General features: G+C 42.9%; 1 protein-coding gene across 1 annotated transcript; it reads right to left on the bottom strand.

Moving 5' to 3' along the window:
• Positions 1-222: 222 nt before the first annotated feature.
• LOC139376699 (aconitate hydratase, mitochondrial-like) lies at positions 223-17932 on the bottom strand. Its single transcript, XM_071119562.1, has 17 exons — positions 17854-17932; positions 16509-16651; positions 16009-16267; positions 14512-14604; positions 14111-14269; positions 13827-13977; positions 13474-13578; positions 13146-13237; positions 12955-13060; positions 12583-12740; positions 12226-12299; positions 5089-5200; positions 4683-4964; positions 4320-4511; positions 3905-4037; positions 2299-2420; positions 223-2159 (listed from the first exon to the last, which is right to left on the bottom strand). The coding sequence occupies exons 1-17, from the start codon at positions 17887-17889 to the stop codon at positions 2028-2030; spliced, it is 2349 nt and encodes a 782-aa protein (XP_070975663.1). The 5' UTR covers positions 17890-17932; the 3' UTR covers positions 223-2027.
• Between the last annotated feature and the right edge of the window lie 201 nt (positions 17933-18133).

Raw genomic sequence — 18133 nt, 5'->3', positions numbered from 1 at the left:
GAAATTGCGGTCTGCAATTACACCCTTCTCGGCTCAGCGGCTTTGGAGAAGTGTGACCAACTGTCTATCATGCTGCATAGAGATGGAAAATACAATAGATAATAACATGGTGCAAAAAAAATAAACCTGTCCTAGAGGATTGTCTCTCTCCCCCTCCCTCACACAGAGACACATTTTTTTTATACCCCAGACAGCACAACTTAACCCACAGAGGCAGTGGTCTATAGTCATTGAAATGTCAGTTTATTTTACAACACATTGCAACTGGATAGCACTCATTTCTGCAATAGAGAAGAAAATAACACCGAAAGACATTTAAATACACATGGATCCAAACACTTTCCATACTGTAGACAGGAGGTTGGTGATGATAGTACGAGTGATCGAGATTGTTTGGCATGAGTGTTTCCTGTCTAGGAGGTCAAGGCTAGAAGGGATCCAGCTTTGGTCAAATTAAAATCAAAAGTATATTTTTCCCCCTTCATTTTAACTAACCCTTTTCCTAACCTAATTCTCAGAATCTGCTGCGTATGTTCTAATCTGCTACGAAAAGTCAAATCTGATGTTAATTTGACAAAAGCAGGATCCTTTCTAGCAATGACCTGTCTGGGGGGGGGGTTATTGAACAGACATTGAGGCCATAGTACCATTTCTCCCATTGCACAGCAGACTCAGAAAGCTGCTGCACTTCATCACTCAACTTTAATGCAGTTGGGATTTGGTGTTTAAATGCGTTTTATAAAAACACAGAAAAATTCATACATTTGTAATTCCTTGCGGATATGTTTCTAGGCAGAGTTAGCTAGTATGTTTGAGAGAGTTCCCATACACTGCTAAGCAATGGGAGTGTTTTAGGTGTCTTTATCACTGAAGTAAACCTGGTGTCAAAGACAAGGATTTTTTTCCTGGCCAAGTTACCAGACTCAGACAAACTCTGGGCACTAACATGTAAGATTAGATAAAAGAGCGCAAAAAACACAGGACAGGGCGAAATAATCTGGTAGTCCAATCAACACTGTTCCGAGGAGACCGCATTAAACATGTCAATGCACATCCAAGCTTTGAGAGAGAAAAAAATACAATCACTAAAATATTTGAAGCTTTGAACTGTGTTGTATTATTATTATTATTCAGTGGTGGTGGGATGTTGTTACAAAGAGGTAACATGCACATATAGATAAATCAATTTGCCTCGTATTAACCAGCATGTGTATTCTATTCTTTGTATTTTGGAGAATATACCACAAAATTAACAAAACACATCGTACGGCGTGTGGATAGAGCAGAAAGGACAAAGCAGACACCCGATCACTAACGCAGATAGACCGTGCCGCCTGCAACAGATAAAGTGCTACACTGGTGCAACTCAGAGGCAAGGTGAGTGAATACAGGACTGACTGAAACAGACTTCAAGCCTCACCAATCGGTTGGAACTGATAACAGGAGGAGCTGCGATTGGCAGTGTATTAGGTTACCGTTCTGCTCAAAAGTAGAGCGTGTACATATGACACTTAACGGTAAGTGTCCCTTTGTATACAGTATCTGCGAGACAACATTCATGCCTGACAGTTAATTCTCTGTCTACTACAGCAACTCACAGTACCTTAAAACAACTCTACAGTAGTACCCATCTATGTGTATGCACTCCTATCTGTACTGCAAAGTTTGATGCGTTTCTTACATATGAAAAGTTCTGTGGTTTGTGTTTGACTTGTCTATACAGTGCAAGGCAGTGGATGTCACATGCAGGGGTTGATGATTGTACTGGAATCGTGATATTGGAGGGGTGTGGCTTTTATTCTTTACCAAGTCTCAAAACTCTTAAGTCGCCTCCTCTCCCTCATCACTGATTGGTTAAACAGAGCTCATTAACAAGTACTTTTACCTTACAGATCAGTGATAAACATAAGGAGAGGGAGGAAGCCATTCAAGAATATTGAGACATCCCATATCTTTAAAACACAGCATGTCCCCCTGTCCTCTCAACCCCTCCCCCCGTCTCTGTAGCTCTTCTTCCCTCTCTCAAGTTACTGGAGCTCTTTCATTCTGTTGAGGGCCGAGCCGGCCTGAAACCATTCGATCTGTGTCTCGTTGAAGGTGTGGTTCAGCTGGAACTCATCTTTGGTGCCGTCACTGTGCTTCACTACTGTAGACAGGGGCTGGAGGGGCAGGGATACACCATTAGAGATACAGACATGTGAACCTTCTGGAAACAAAGTCCCAGACCCTAATCTGGAGGTGGGCGATTCTGATCCTGGACAGTCTCAAAGCCTACAGACTGGTGTAAGTGCCACTCACCTTTCCTGGGGCGAAGGTTGCCAGTCCTTTGATGGAGATCTTGTCGTCTGGGCGGATCTTGTCGTAGTCAGCGGGGTTCTGGAAGGTCAGGGGCAGCATTCCCTGTTTCTTCAGATTTGTCTCTACAGAGAGAAGGAAAGAAAAAAGTTTAGTTGAATGGATGTTGAAAATGAAGTTGGCGAGAGAAGCAATGTAGATGCAATGCAATGTTCTGCTTACACACAAACTGTCCCTTTTAGCCTGTACGCAAGTTACCGTGGATCCTGTTGTAAGTTAACGTGGATATAGGGCTGGGCGATATGGCCAAAATAACATGGTATTCTAAATGTTTGACGGTATTTGATTAATAAAAGTTCTACATTTGCTTTATGAGTAGTGCGTAACACCTATTCTAAATTATACTGTTCAATTCAACTAAAATAATTTCCTGCACTCATGAGAATTTCCACAATTAGGGGGGGGGGAAAAACACTAAAAAAAACAAACACTAGGCCTCTTTTTTTTTACCCCTTTTTCTCCCCAATTTCATGGTATCCAATTGGTCCAGTTAGTCTTGTCTCATTGCTACAACTCCAGCACAGCCTCGGGAGAGGCGAAGGTCAAGAGCCTCCGAAACACAACACAATCTAGCCACACTGCTTCTTGACAACGCACATCCAACCCGGAAGCCAGCCGCACCAATGTGTTGGAGGTAACAATACACCTGGCGACCTGGTCAGCGTGCACTGCGCCCGGCCCGCCACAGGAGTCGCTAGTGCGCGATGAGACAAGGAAATCCCTGCCTGGTCAAACCCTCCCTAACCCGGACGACGCTCGGCCAATTGTGAGTCGCCCCATGGACCTCCCGGTCACGGCCGGCTACAACAGAGCCTGGGCTCAAACCTAGAATCGCTGGTGTCACAGCTAGCACTGCGCCACCCGGGAGGCCCCTAGGCCTAATTTTTAACCAAATGTTGCAATTGCGATTTAGATCAAAACACAGGTGAACCCAGGAATCATGGAAATAGAATGTTTATTTTATAGCTAGAATATAAATAATAGTGGTCACTTTGAACACAGTGTTGTTTGACATGACAACGACTGAAAATGCCTTTGACTAGTTATTGTGACAGGGTAGTAACCAAAGTGATGTTCAGTGTTTCCTATGGGACCCCATAATCTTTGGCTACATTAAAGATTTAATGTAGCCAACATATTCATGCTTCGCCTATTCCTCTGATTTAGAAGATACCGTTGCACAAACATGCGGATTTAAGCCTCCACCAGCACTGGTATTAGCTAGCTACGCTTGCTCGGATTCAGTACTTTTATTAGCTAGTTAGCGATTAGCATTAATGGCTAACACAATTTAGCTTAAATTGCTAAGAAAATACAAACTAGCTGTTTGCAGATGTAAGAAACAAACAAATGTGGATTTATATTAAGATCAAAGTGGAAACATTGTCATCATCAACATTGTTGCATGTGCTGCACTGACCATTTAACAAACCTTCAAATACCGCTACAGAAGGTATAGTAAAAACCCAAACCGGTACGTGCATCAATACCGGTATATAGTAAAATACGGTATACCGCCCAGCCCTAAGTGGATCTTGTAGTAAGTTACCGTGGATCCTGGCAAAGCTCTTGACAATGATGCATCTTCCTCCCAGGTGCCTGGGCTCCAGGGCTGCATGCTCTCTGCTGGATCCCTCACCGTAGTTGTCATCTCCCACAACCACCCATGACAGACCGTTGGCCTGGGAGAAGAGGAAGGTGAGGGGAGTTAAAAAATACAATTAATAAAGGGGAAACCATTAAAATCCCTAATCAATTGCCATTTCTTACATTGATGGCCAAATGTTTAAGGGAATGCCTAATCGATATCAATCCCTCTTGGAAAAAATGATAAAAGGGTCTGAATCTTAACGAGACAGACTTTCAAAGGGAAATTAGAGCGCAAAGTACATTTGTTGAGCTCAAGTAAGGATGTTGTTTGAGCTAGGGGTCAAGGATCATTGTTCATCATCCGGGGCGCTTACCTTGTAATGACGGGCGACGTCAGGCACACCACCGTACTCTCCTGTCAGCTGGTTCTTGATCTTGTTGACGCCGTCGTTCTCGATGTTGACTGCTCCAATTAGCATGTTGTTGGAGATGTTGTCAAGGTGACCACGGAACTTGAGCCATGGACCAGCGGCGCTGATGTGGTCTGTGGTGCATTTCCCCTTCACCTGGAAAGAGAGCATGAATGGTGGAATGGGAAAAGGAGAACAAGAGTAAGGGTGACTGGAAATGATCACATTTTAAAAAGGAGTCTTCAGTTACAAAATATATTTCTATCTGAACGTTCTATAATGTCGCACCCTCCTGAACAAACCCCAGATTATCCTTTGACCCCTGACCTTGATGAGGATTTGCAGGTCCTCCAGGTCACCTCCGGCCCATTTGTCAAAGGGCTCCAACAGCTGCAGCCGGGTGCTGGTGGGGCTGACGTCCACCCTCAGCTTTGAGCCACCCTCGGCAGGGGGGTGCTGGTAGGTGTCCTGACCGGGGTCAAAGTCCAACTTGGGCAGCTCGTCTGCACTGGGGGGCTTTAGCTTGAACTTTTCTCCATTGGCGGCCGTAAGGTAATCAACCTCGGGGTTGAAATCCAGGGTTCCTGCGATGGCCAGGGCTGTGACGATCTGGAGGAGCAGAGGACAAGGGAGAGAGAGGCAAGGTGTGTGTGCGCGCAAGTGTATAATATTTCTATGCGAGTGAGAAAAGAGAAAGTCAGAAAATAAGGTGCATTTAGTGTCCTAAAAGTACCTCAGGGGAGGCGACAAAGGCATGTGTGGCTGGGTTGGCGTCATTCCTGGCGGTGAAGTTCCTGTTGTAAGATGTGACGATGGTGTTCTTCTCTCCCTTCTTCACATCACGCCTGAACAGAAACATCAACTTAACACTGTATCCCAAATGGCACCCTATTCCCTATATAGTGTACTACTTTTGACCAAGTGCACTACACAGGGAATAGGATGATATTTGAAACAACCCATCTTAAAGACATATTTAAGTCTAAATGAATCACAGAATGAACATAAATAGGGCTGTGGCAGTCATGAAATTGTCAGTTGGTTATTGTCATGCAAAAGTCTGCAGGTCTCACAGTAATTGATGTTAATTAACAAACACGTTTAGCATCTCCAGGCCTCCACACAAAAGCTGCTGATGCGGGTCTTGGCGCCTTTGGAACAAAATCAATTGAATATACACCATCACAATATATCCCTTTAGGACTATCCTAAACAAACAAAAATAATATTGGGTGACCGAGAGTAATCTGTTCTACCAATAAATTGGTAGAAATGTTTAAAAACGTGTATTTTACATTTTTAGACACATCCTGTGTGTTTTAACCTAATCAACTATATGCACTGAGCTCGTCTTATGCTTTGAGTGCACCGTTTGATGAAATAATTAAAAGGCATGAGTCTGACCGCAGTTGATTTGATTGTGCTGGGCGGGCTCAGACTTCCTGCGCAGTGTTAAAAAATAAATAAAAAGACATTGAGTGACTGACGAGCACCCGTTGTCTCTCCCTCTTTCCTCCCTGCTGCAGCGACCAGCACAGAACATCAGTGTTTACTGCGCTGTTCGTGTTACTGAACCTGCAAAATAATTACAGCCATTTGACAAAAGTTCTGTTACAGAATCCCTAATTTGTTTAAGAAAAACATGCCCTATTCCAGCAACCATTCCTCTCGTTATGTGACACATGTATGCATCGCAAAATGGATGCAGAGGACATGACAAATAAACTTGAAAACGGGGGAACGTTTACTGCTTGCTCAGGAGGGAAAAGTGAAGTCAGATGTGTGGAATAAATTTGACTACTTGTGGAAAATACTGGCAGCGCTGTGCGCCAAACAGGTGCTGTTAGATTACAATATACACATTTGTCTGATGGTTTGGAACAATGTAAACACTAAATAAGCATACCAGACTTTTTTGGGGGGGAGGGGGGTAGACCTTTATTACAGCAAAGACTAAAAACATTCGCATGCATTCGTGAATGCAATTGCTGACATGGAATGGTTTATTTATTGTTTACGCAAATTATTCAAGGTTAGCTTTGTTATTTTAATACAGACGCTTGATTGTATTTCAAATCATGAATGACTTATGCTGTGTAATGACATGAACGACTGAATGACTGCTTGATACAGTAGCCTATATAAGTAGCTTGATACAGTAGCCTATATAAGTACTGAAGTTACACGTCGCATGCGCGAGCGTTGCAAAATACATTTAGAAACCTGTTATTCAATTATTGCTCGCGCCAACGAGTGTCTGCGATGCCAAGGGCTAAAATAGAACTCCTATTTGTGAAGCAGATCGAGCTGAAAGTCCTGCCTCTCCCATCTCCTCATTGGTTTATAGAAGCAGGTGCCATTTCCTCATTGGTTATACCCACGTGGGTTATTGAAAGATGAAAATGTTTTGCCGGTAGCCATGGTAATACTATGAAAGTGTAGATGCCAATCACCATATAAGTTCAAAAGATGAAAAAGCCTGGAAGGAGGAGAGATGACTAGAAGCGATTCGGCTGGCCGTTTTATGTGTGGATTAATTGGCGGAGTAGAGGAGCTTGTGCATTTCAGGTAAAATAAACAACTCAATGTTTATATCACAGGCCAAATTAGCTAGCAAGTGCAAGCTAACTAGCCATACAGGTTTACTGCTTTTCGACCTGTCCCCAAATTAATGTCATTGGTTCAGAGTTTGTTTTGCTATTTTAACTTGCGTGTCGTGATCGCGTTTGGTGTAGGGGGACAAAATTAATTTATGCACGATAGCGCACGGTTTGGGTTCCGTGTTAGGCCCTACAGCTTGATGGTGGTTAAGGCTGCTATACTAAGCCTACTAATGTTAATGACATTGTTATTATAACGATCATAATAATAACTAAGACCAAGAAATGGGTCATTATTATAAATATTATGAGACAACTTCAAACAGTGTAAACACAATAAACAAGTAATACCCTAACAAAGTGTAAAGCCTTTATTACAGAAGAGCAAAGAATTTTTTTTAAACAGCCGAATTTGTGAAATTGTTTCAGAGGTTGTGGTTGCTTGAGGCTGACGGAACCAGTAGGCTATTAAGCACTCAAACAGGCAACACAAGCAGGATCTGGCGCGCGCAAGATATATTAATGGACCTAATTAAGTTAGGGTTTCCTCACTATTCTTAAGGCAATGGCTGTTTTCTCGTCTCCAGGGTTCGTACAGTCAGCGGCAAGTCAAATGTATGTACTTTCAAGTGCTTGTTTAAGCACTAATATTTATTTAAGGTCCATCAATCTGTAAGTTGCTGTTATGCAATTTTTCCTAGTCGCCAACAGATGGCAGTATATCGCCACAACCTCATGAAAAAAAGACTGACTTACAAGTTCTACTCAATAATACCCGTTTCATGACTACATACATTAGTGCTAAGTCAGAACTGAAGATGTTGACTGATTTCCTTATATGAACTGTAACTCAGTAAATTATTTTAAATTGTTGCATTAATATTTTTTGCTCAGTGTACATATTAAATTGTCTTAATATTTAAAATATGTCATGAAAGTAAATTCTGATAGTGTAAAGTGTAAAATGTTGCATTCTAAACCCATTTGAAAAGAAACAAGTTATGAATGCGTTTGATGAAAGATTAAAGACTCTCTCGGGCACCTATTTAGAATTTTAGGGACCCCAAGTTTGGGAACCCCTGAATACTAACCCATCTCCCTGCTTGCTTCAACGCTTCCTCACTCTGCATCTCCTTCATTGCAACCTGACTCACCAGTCGGGTTCACTACTCTATAAAGAAAAGGCATTTGGTTATGTCAACTTATAGTAGCCCATCTTTTAATTATAGCTAGCTTAAATTTCAGTCAACTGCTCCTGCTGAGGTCAGGCTCCGCGTAACGTTAGCGTCATCCTTCTAGCCAGCTAGTTATAGCTAGCTACCTGGTTTATAGCCGGAGCCCTTGAGCTACCTAGACATGACTGAAATATCAGCGACTATTTACTAGTTGTACACTCTAGTTGTACACTTGTACATTCTCCGAAAGTCAGGCAGGGGGTTTGTTTGGGGTGCGTCTTGACACTGTAGGGGTTGATGGATGTTTTAAAAAAAAGTTCACTGTCAGTGGAGACTCTCTGCCACTGTAGGTCTGGGCTGAGGTAGTTTGTGTCCTCTCTGCCTGTGTCGTGGGAGGAGTTTTCCTCCACTACATCCCTGATTGGGTCTGGCAAAAACATCAATATGCCGCCAGGCATGATTGAATCTACATTTGCCCGACATTTTAGCTATCGATGTGAGGTTCGGCAGCACCTAAGTCAGTTATGTACCTGCCTTGCTAAGTGGCAGTGTGGGTGAAACACCTGAGGAAAGCAAACTCTGTAGTCTGCCTGATAGTGGGTTCGCTAGACCAATACATTCCTAATATTTTTCATAAACATATTTGATCATTTTTGGTTTTAATTTTAAAGTACTTTTCAAGTACCAACTTCAGAAAATGTCAGATTTTTAAGGCCTACCAGTACTTGAATTTCAGAGCGCCAAATTCAAGTACTTTAATCACCTTGTGCAAACCATGCCGTCTTCTAACTCCACTGCTGCCTCCGCATTGGTTCTTACCACCAATATTCTGGGTAACATTGCTATTATGGACATAGCAACATGGTCTAGGAAAAGGTGCCAATTCAAAAGCGCACTGATGTTTCAGAACCGCGGACTATCTAACGGGGGAGAAAGTGCATCGTTATAGTGTTGCACCATTGTTCTTATATAATAACCATATACAACTTCAGTAACACGTCTTAGTGATGGACCGCGCCGCCTCCACAATGGATTAGTCCACTCAGACAGGTGTGAATCAGACAAGTGTCTTGTACACATTTTTTTAGTGCTATATGCGTGACAAAATAAATCTCGGTCGACCAAAAGCCTATCGACTAAATGGGGTCAGCCCTATATCCATTAATTTATTTTAGGCAGGTCTGAAGATACGTTATGATATGAAGAAAATATATTTCAGAATAACAGAATACGTGTTGGCCTACTGTATGTTATCTGGCTACGCACCATGTCATAGGATATGCTTATAAATTCTGTGCCATTATTTTATAGTAAGAATATAATTGAACGTAGCTGAATAAAATAAAAATTATATTTTTCCCCATTCAGGAGCATGCGCATAAGTGGCTATATTGAGTGTAAAAATGATAATTGGAAAATGGTTCTGTACGCTAGATTTAGAGTTAATTGCTACTTTAGTTGTGAATTATACAAACCTTAGAAGTCAAACGATGCAATGTATTCGATAAGTTCGGACCCCTTGACTTTATCCACTGTTACTTTACAGCCTTATTCTAAAATGGATGAAATTGTCACCCCCCTCCCCCTCAATTTCCACACAATACCCAATGACAAAGCAAAAACAGGTTTGTAAAAATGTTTGCAAATCTATTAACAATACAAAACTGAAATATAACATTCACATAAGTATTCAGACCCTTTAAGTACTTTGTTGAAGCACTTTTGGCAACGATTACAGCCTCAACTCTTCTTGGGTATGACGCTACAAGCGTGGCACACCTGTATTTGGAGAGTTTCTCCCATTCTTCTCTGCAGATAATCTCAAGCTCTGTCAGGTTGGATCGGGAGAGTCACTGCACAGCTATGTTCAAGTCTGGGCTCCGACTGGGCCACTCAAGGACATTGAGACTTGTCCAGAAGCCACTCCTGCGATGTCTTAGCTGTGTGCTTAGGGTCCTGTTGGAAGGTGATCCTTCACCCCAGTCTGAGGTCCTGAGCAGGTTGTCATCAGGAATCCCTGTGCTTTGCTCCATTCTTCTTTCCCCTCGATCCTGACTAGTCTCTCAGTCCCTGAAAAACATCCCCACAGCATGATGCTGCCACCACCATGTTTCACCGGAGGGATGGTATTGGCCAGGTAATGAGCGGTGCCAGCTTTCCTGGAGATGTGACACTTGGCATTCAGGCCAAAGAATTCAATCTTGGTTTCATTAGACTGGAGAATCTTGTTTCTCATGGTCTGGGAGTCCTTTAGGTGCCTTTTGGCAAACTCCAAGCGGGCTTCCATGTGCCTTTTACTGAGGTGGCTTCCATCTGGCCACTCTACCATAACAGCGTGATTAGTGGAGTGCTGCTAAGATGGGAGAACCTTCCAGAAGGACAACCATCTCCACAGAGGAACTCTGAAGCTCTGTCAGAGTGACCAAGGCCCTTCTCCCCCCCATTGCTCAGTTTGGCTGGGCGGACAGCTCTAGGGGGGAGTCTTGGTGGTTCCAAACTTGTCCATTAAAGAAGAATGGAGGTCACTGTGTTCTTGAGGACCTTCAATGCTGCAGAATTTTTTTTTGGTACCCTTCCCCAGATCTGCACCTCGAGACAATCCTGTCTCGGAGCTCTACAGACAATTCCTGCGACCTCATGGCTTGGTTTTTGCTCTGACATGCACTGTCAACTGTGGGGCCTTATAGACAGTTGTGTGCCTTTCCAAATCACATCCAATCAATTGAAATTTACCACAGGTGGATTCCAATCAAGTTGTATTGTAGAAACAGCTCAAGGATGATCAATGGAAACAGGATGCACCGGAGCGCAATGTCAAGTCTCATAGCAAAGGGTCTGAATACTTATGTAAATAAGGCATCTTTTTTTATAAACTATCAAACATTTCTAAAAAATAAAAAAAAACAGATGTTGCCTGGTCCTTATGGCGTATTGTGTGTAGATTGATGAGGAATTGTTTTTATTTAATCCATTTTAGAATAAGGCTGTAATGTAACAAAATGTGGGGGAAAAAAGGGTTCTGAATACTTTCCGAATGCACTGTACGGGCTGCATGATGCGACTATCGGCTATTGATGATTTGAGAAAGTCGCAAAAAAAAAAAAAAAGAAAGCTGCCTTACCTTGCCTCAGGCTGCACACGTCGTTTCATATTCTCACCCATCAGACTATTCTCCATTTAATCTTTACTAATATGTCAAATTAGTTTTGATTTAGAATGGCCCATTATTAAATTGGCAAGATAAAAAGACATGTCATCCGTATACACTGGAATAGTGAAGATGCTACTTTCCTGCAGGTATGTTTTTCCCTCTGTTGGATAGGCTACTTGAGTAATTTCGCTGCACGACAGAAAAATGGACACCCAAACCTGTTCCTGCAGATACCCAGTGCTTAATTTGGGAAAGTGATTTTCACAACAAAACATTTGATTAGACTGTTGACAGCCCCTCTCTGCACACTGGAGAAAGGGAAGGAGAGAGTAGAGAGAAACTCACTGTGGTGAGATTCTGTAGCTTAAAAGGGTATTGTGTCAGCCTATTTATTTTATTTATACACGTTTTCCTGTCATGTATATTATGCGGTAAGCCATGTATTGTACAAAGACAATCATTATTTTAATTCAGTTCTCTTGGGGGTGGGGGCTTGGGCTCAAATATAGGACTATGCTTATTAATTCAAAACAGCATATGGCTGTTTTGAATTAATCGTCACCTTAGAAAAACACTGTCCATTTCATTGTGTTAGGCTTTGAAACATCCACAACTGTTTTCCACTCAGTTACAACCTGTTGAACTTCTTTCTTCAAATGGATCAATCACAGTGAGGTGAGTTTTAAAAGCATATTCCGTTTTCATGCGATTTGTGATTATATTTGCATTGATGTCAGAGTGGTTCGAAAGGACAGTAGAGCCCCTGAGTACCAGGCCATTAGCAACCTGATGAACGTACTACTAATGCATGTCGAGTGCATATCTGGAGATTACCGTGACCCAACGGTCACATCGAATTTTACTGAGGTCATGACTCATGACTGCCAGTAATATGATCACCTCAACAGCTCTTAACATAAATGAGTAAGTCAACTAATTATTACCTGTCCCACTGTCCAATGCAGGGTCCACAGGCGTTGGCCAGGACCATTCCACCAACATCACCAAGGATCTTGGACTACAGAACATACAGTTTCAATTAGGAGCAGCTAAAAGTAGTTCCTGCTGAATATATCAACATCCAAGGCTCCAATTACAAATTGGCTACATATGATGCCCTTAAAACTAGAGAGCAGAGTTGTGCCAAAGTTGACATCCTCCTAAGAATCAAGGATGTTAACAATATTTTACAACAGTTATCCTGTCGCCCTGATTTGCTAGGTGAGTGACCAGCACCCAAGACATCCCTGATCATATCCCCTTCCCCTATACTAGACATCTGCCCGTGCCCAGGGACTCACATATCCATCTCGCTCGATTGTGGCGCGGATCTGTTCAGACCCGGGGGTGATGGTGAACGCAGCCTTGCACTTCAGACCTTTGTCCAGGGCCTGTTTGGCCACGGAGGCAGAGCGGCCCATGTCCTCATAACTGGAGTTGGTGCAGCTGCCAATCAGACCTGAGGGGAGGGGACAGAGCTTAAGGAGCCACCTGCTGCATGTCTACTTTCTCAGTAGAAAATCTATAGATCAGTATACAAGGCTAAAGTCAGATGTATAGTTAATAATATAGTAATAGCACAGCAATAGCACAAAAATAGCTCTAAACAGAGACATGGTTGTGAGAGCCAGTGGCCAACTGTGAGGTCAAAAGGATCTGAAGGCTGCACTGACCCACTTTGACCTGCAGGGGCCAGCCATTTTTCACTGCCGTGGCCCCAATGTCTGCCATGGGGTGGGCCAGGTCAGGGGTGAAGGGCCCGTTGATGTGGGGCTTCAGCTTTGAGGGACAGAGAAAAGTAGCATGGTTAGGTTGGGGGTGTGGGGGTGTGAGAGAGAGAGAAAGAGCAGGGGAGGGCACTCACCTCATCTAGGTTGATCTCGACCATTGAGTCATACTCACAGCCCGCGTCAGGAACCAGCAGGTCAGCGTAATTGTCAGCCAGGGCAGCAATGTCTGAGATAGGGAGGGCAACCGGTCAGATAAATGGATCAAACATCTCTTTAAAATGAAATGACAACCCTTTCAGGGGAGTGTCCAAAATAGCACCCTATTCCCCTTATAGTGTATTATATAGGGAATAGGGTGCCATTTGGGACACATTCCCAGGACTTCCACAAACATATTCAGCATATAACCGGAGATCATTGCACATCACACACAGGTGTGTTTGACGACATGAACTGACTGACCTCCACGGCCAGTCTTCTCCAGGTAGGTCTTCATGCGGTGGTTATAGGGGAACACAGAGGTAGTGGCTCCAATCTCAGCCCCCATGTTGCAGATAGTGGCCATTCCTAAATCCACAATGGTCTGTAGGTTACTATAGGCATCTCTACAACACAAAATCACAATGTGGCTTGATAGTAAACACTTTGATTATGTATGGTGTGAGGAGCACAAAATAAAACAGAAGTACAGTATATTAGATCAGAGATCAGCTGGTCACCATCCTAGATAGATTATGAACTGTCTCATTGACTGCATAACCACTATGAAGTGTGCAGTAGTGTGCAGAGGTAACAAAGTCCTCCCTCTTTCTGACCTGTGCAGGAGATGGAGTCCACCCCAGGTCCGTGGTACTCCACAATGGCTCCAGTACCTCCCTTCACGGTCAGAATCCCAGCAACCTTAAGGATCACATCCTTGGGGGATGTCCATCCTGACAGCTTGCCTGTCAGCTTCACCCCAATAACCTGTCGTTGGAGAACATGGTTAAGTGAGGTTTATGTAATATCAGTTGTAGAAATGCATTATACCACAGTACTATATTACTGGGGACTTCAGGAAAAAGGTTTCTGTTAAATATAAACTAGGAATCACACTTACATTGGGACACTTGAGCTCCCAGGGGATGCCAGCCATGACATCAACAGCATCAGCCCCTCCCACTCCAATGCAGATGGAGCCCAGTCCGCCACCATTGGGTGTGTGAGAGTCTGTGCCAATCAGCAATACCCCTGGGTAGGCATAGTTCTCCAGGATGATCTGAAATGGTGCAATATGGTAGTCAAATATGGTACTTGCCACTGCAAACATAGCTCTTCATTATAAATGTGCAATATCTTGTTAACATAACATCACATTAACATAATGAAATTCTGGACCTACATTCATAAACAATTTATTGGAATGTAATTATATAATCAAGTGGATGCATTTTCATAAATCAACACTAGGAAAAATAGTGCCTTCAAAAGTGTAATTTCAGATTAGCCTCATTACTGTACCTGATGGATTATGCCAGAGCCTGGTTTCCAGAAGCCCACTCCATATTTAGCTCCAGCACTGGCCAGGAAGTTATACACCTCCGCATTAATATCCTAAGGACCAAGAGAAAAGGACAAATATTATTACTGGTACTTTATTCCCTAGTCCTGCCTCCATCCCCCAGGACTGAGGACTTCACATTTTAATCATTGAGCAGACGCTCTTATCCAGTGCAACTTACATGAACAATTAGGGTTAAGTGCGTCGCTCACGTCGCCAGCTCGGTATTTGAACCAGTGAACTTTCCGTTACTAGCCTAAAGCCATTAACAGCTAGGCTACCTGCCTCCATCCCCCTGACCAGGACTGAAATATCATGATTTTAGGGGCAGGGTCATTTGGCCTTGCAGAGGTGTCCAACCTGCTAGGTCACCAAGAACATTAACTAAAAGAGCCAATAAATGCATTTGAAAAAAGAAAAGCTAGTGTTTTTTGGTTAAGAAAAAAGTACTAAAATAATGAACTATGTCAAAGTGTAGGTGATTGGCTATGCATATTGGCTACAGCCTCATGTCCACACCAACATGAGGAGGCACCAAACTTGAATGAAAAATATAATGTAGGATAATTAATAATATCACCTAAAGGCTTGATTCTGTCAACTTAGGCCAGTGCCTGTTGCGCACCACAACGTCACCCACCTTGCAATCTGAGCGGAGTCAGCATTTTGAAGCCATTTAACCATAAAATGTTTCAAACCTGGACTTTTTATTTTATGAGGCATGTCTTACCTTACTTCAAAATAGCCTAGTCAAATTCTGGCCATAGGAATGTTGAGGGAATTCTTTTATAAACCCTTCCTCATATCATTGAAACCAGTAGGCTATTTCTCTCATGTTCAACTTTCATTGTCCAGCAGCCAGACACAATCCTAGCTGCAGCTTAATATCTTCCCTCTTTCTAAAGGATATTTTCATTTGCCACATTTCCCCGCGAATTGCATTTTTGGAAGAGTCGCACATATAGCCTACTGCCTTGTGCACGTATACTGTGAAGAGAATAGTTTATCAACATATTAAGCAAAAAAAAAAAATTGGATCTTTTGCACCAGCCCAACTGCTTTTAAAACAGTTTTTCTTTCATGAATTTGGGATCTATCATCCCACAACTGTTCCAGATTCTGTTTGGAATATTTATTTCTCGTACAGAACAAGCTGACCAATAGAAAAGGTATATTTTTGTACTATGGGGGGATAGTAGATTGACATAGGGTATTGCTTTTGCTAAATGTTATGCAACTTGTTGACTGAGGAAAAGTAAATGTGGACAGTCCCAATTTATTAAATGTGTGCCTCGACATTAAATAAGAATGACACGCACATTGTATCCCCAGATTATTATATTCATGCCACTTTGGCCACAAGGCATGGATTTTGTTAGGGGGCATTATGGCCACAAAGGGGGGAGACGGCCATGGCTGTCGTCGGGAAAATTTGAGGCCTGCCCCTGACCTCTCACCTTTGCCCTTGCCAGGTCCTTGGCTCCTCCAATCTGGGCCTCGATCAGATGATCACAGTGGATGGTGGAGGGCACGGCCACCTGGGGCAGGCCACTGCTGATGAACTGCAGCATGGCCATCTGGGCCGTGGCGTCCTGCATGGCCACGCGGTCCGGTCGCAGACGCAGGTATGTACGGCCCCTGGCAATGTCCTGCCCCACAGGGTCATCCAGATGGCCGTAGACAATCTTTTCTGAGAGGGTGAGGGGACGGTTGAGTCTGAAAGGGAGGGCAGAGAGCGTGCAGAGTTACTGTAAAGGGCTACAAGTAGCTCTAATTGTACAGCTGACAATTAACATAAAAAGCCTGCGTTACAGTCCCATCGTTGCCTAGGCAAGACATTGAAGTTGGCTTAGTCAGAAACAGAATGGCACCACACTAGAACAGGCCTGCCACCCATCTCACTGTAAACATAGTGAAACAGGTACATGTTCTAGTGTAAACAGAGAGGCATACTGACCTCTTGCGCACAATGTTGACATTCTCATTGAGCTTCTCATAGTTGACAAAGTTGCTGGGCTCAAAGCGGCTCATTGACACTTTGGCCTTGGCATTGAAGGCTGCAGACACGTGTAGGCGCCGCACACCCTGGCCCAGGGCAAGCTGGGGACAGAGAATAATAATTTTAAAAAGTAAACTCCTAAATAATTTGGGCCTAGAGTTAGATAAGTATTTGGTTGCTGTACTGTAGCCCATGAGTAAACAACTTGGATGAAAAAGTGTGCCTGCACCCACAATGAAATAAACCATAAAAAGGGAAGGGTGGGTTTATTACAAAGTTATGCACAAGTCTGTGTATAGAGAGCAGTATGTGGATGGGAGTTGCCAATAAAAACTTTAACATTTTCTTGTTGAGCACATAAAGACTCATTCTAGCTCAAGGTGAAACTGCTCTTCCTGTGCATCTAGATGGGAGCAGTGGAATTGTATGACTTTAAGGCCTTTCATTGTATGGAACGAAGATGAGATCATATCATTGGCACAATGTGGGGTTAACAAGCATTTGAGAATATATGCATGCGTTTGCCAGCATGCTAACGTCAAATACAAAGACAGAAAGTTATCTGGAAAATTCTAATGTTTAGTCACTAATCAGTACTAAATGAGTCCTTCAATTGAAATCCCTGAACCCAAGCATACAACTGACAGCTACAACAGCTGAGACATACAGCAATAAACAGGTATTGTCTTTCTGTGTCACCAAAGAGGTGCTGTCACTCAAAGGTATGGGGAGGAAACCAGATCTATGAACATCAAACAGCTCTAGAGATCAGATAAAAATAAAAACACCTTAGCATAACGCCAATAAATCCATTTAGCCTTGAAATAAAAAATAAAAAGACCAGAAAGTCAAGATTCGTATGACAAACTGCTTTCTAATGACACCCCTCACTCCGGACACTAGTCTAACCGTGTTTTCACTGGACATGCTGCGTCGTGCTTGCTAGCGCCTTGTGCGGTTGCTATGCGCACTAACCTTGCGTTAACCTTGCGACCAACAAACGTGTCCTCGGTTGAAATGACATATAGAGCGCAATGACATCGTACATTAGGGCACCTTCATCAAATTTTCAAAGTTACAAATCGCTTTAAAAAGCCATATTTGTGTGGAAATGACAAACTTGAGTTCATGACGAAGCTTTGACTCAGGACAAGATGACCTGGGTAGTCGGCAAGACTGATCGTACTCTCTCAGACAAACATCATATATAGACATCAGGTCCACATCCAAAGTGCATTTACTTATATTTGAAGGTGAACTCTCACACATCGATGGTACATAAATGTGATAACATGTCACCTACCTGCAGCCGGGCAACGGTAAGACAGTATGTCGCCATTTTGTTCACTGACAAAGATGTGTCGAGCAGAGGTGACGTCAGGTTTTGTAGCCGTCTACGTCGCGTGTCTTTGCAGGAAAATAGAACGCACGTGTAAAGTTGTATTAGAAATATAGCTTTTCTGTGTCCTACTCTAATTTTGAATTCAGAAATGTATATATCATATATTTTCTTAACTAATATGCGACATTAATGCCAAACATTAAATCCTTTATTATGTAGAACATATTTTGTATACCTAGCT

Source organism: Oncorhynchus clarkii, chromosome 20 (assembly GCF_045791955.1).
Source record: "Oncorhynchus clarkii lewisi isolate Uvic-CL-2024 chromosome 20, UVic_Ocla_1.0, whole genome shotgun sequence".
Classification (NCBI taxonomy): Eukaryota; Metazoa; Chordata; class Actinopteri; order Salmoniformes; family Salmonidae; genus Oncorhynchus; species Oncorhynchus clarkii.
This window is presented reverse-complemented; position numbering and strand designations above follow the sequence as displayed.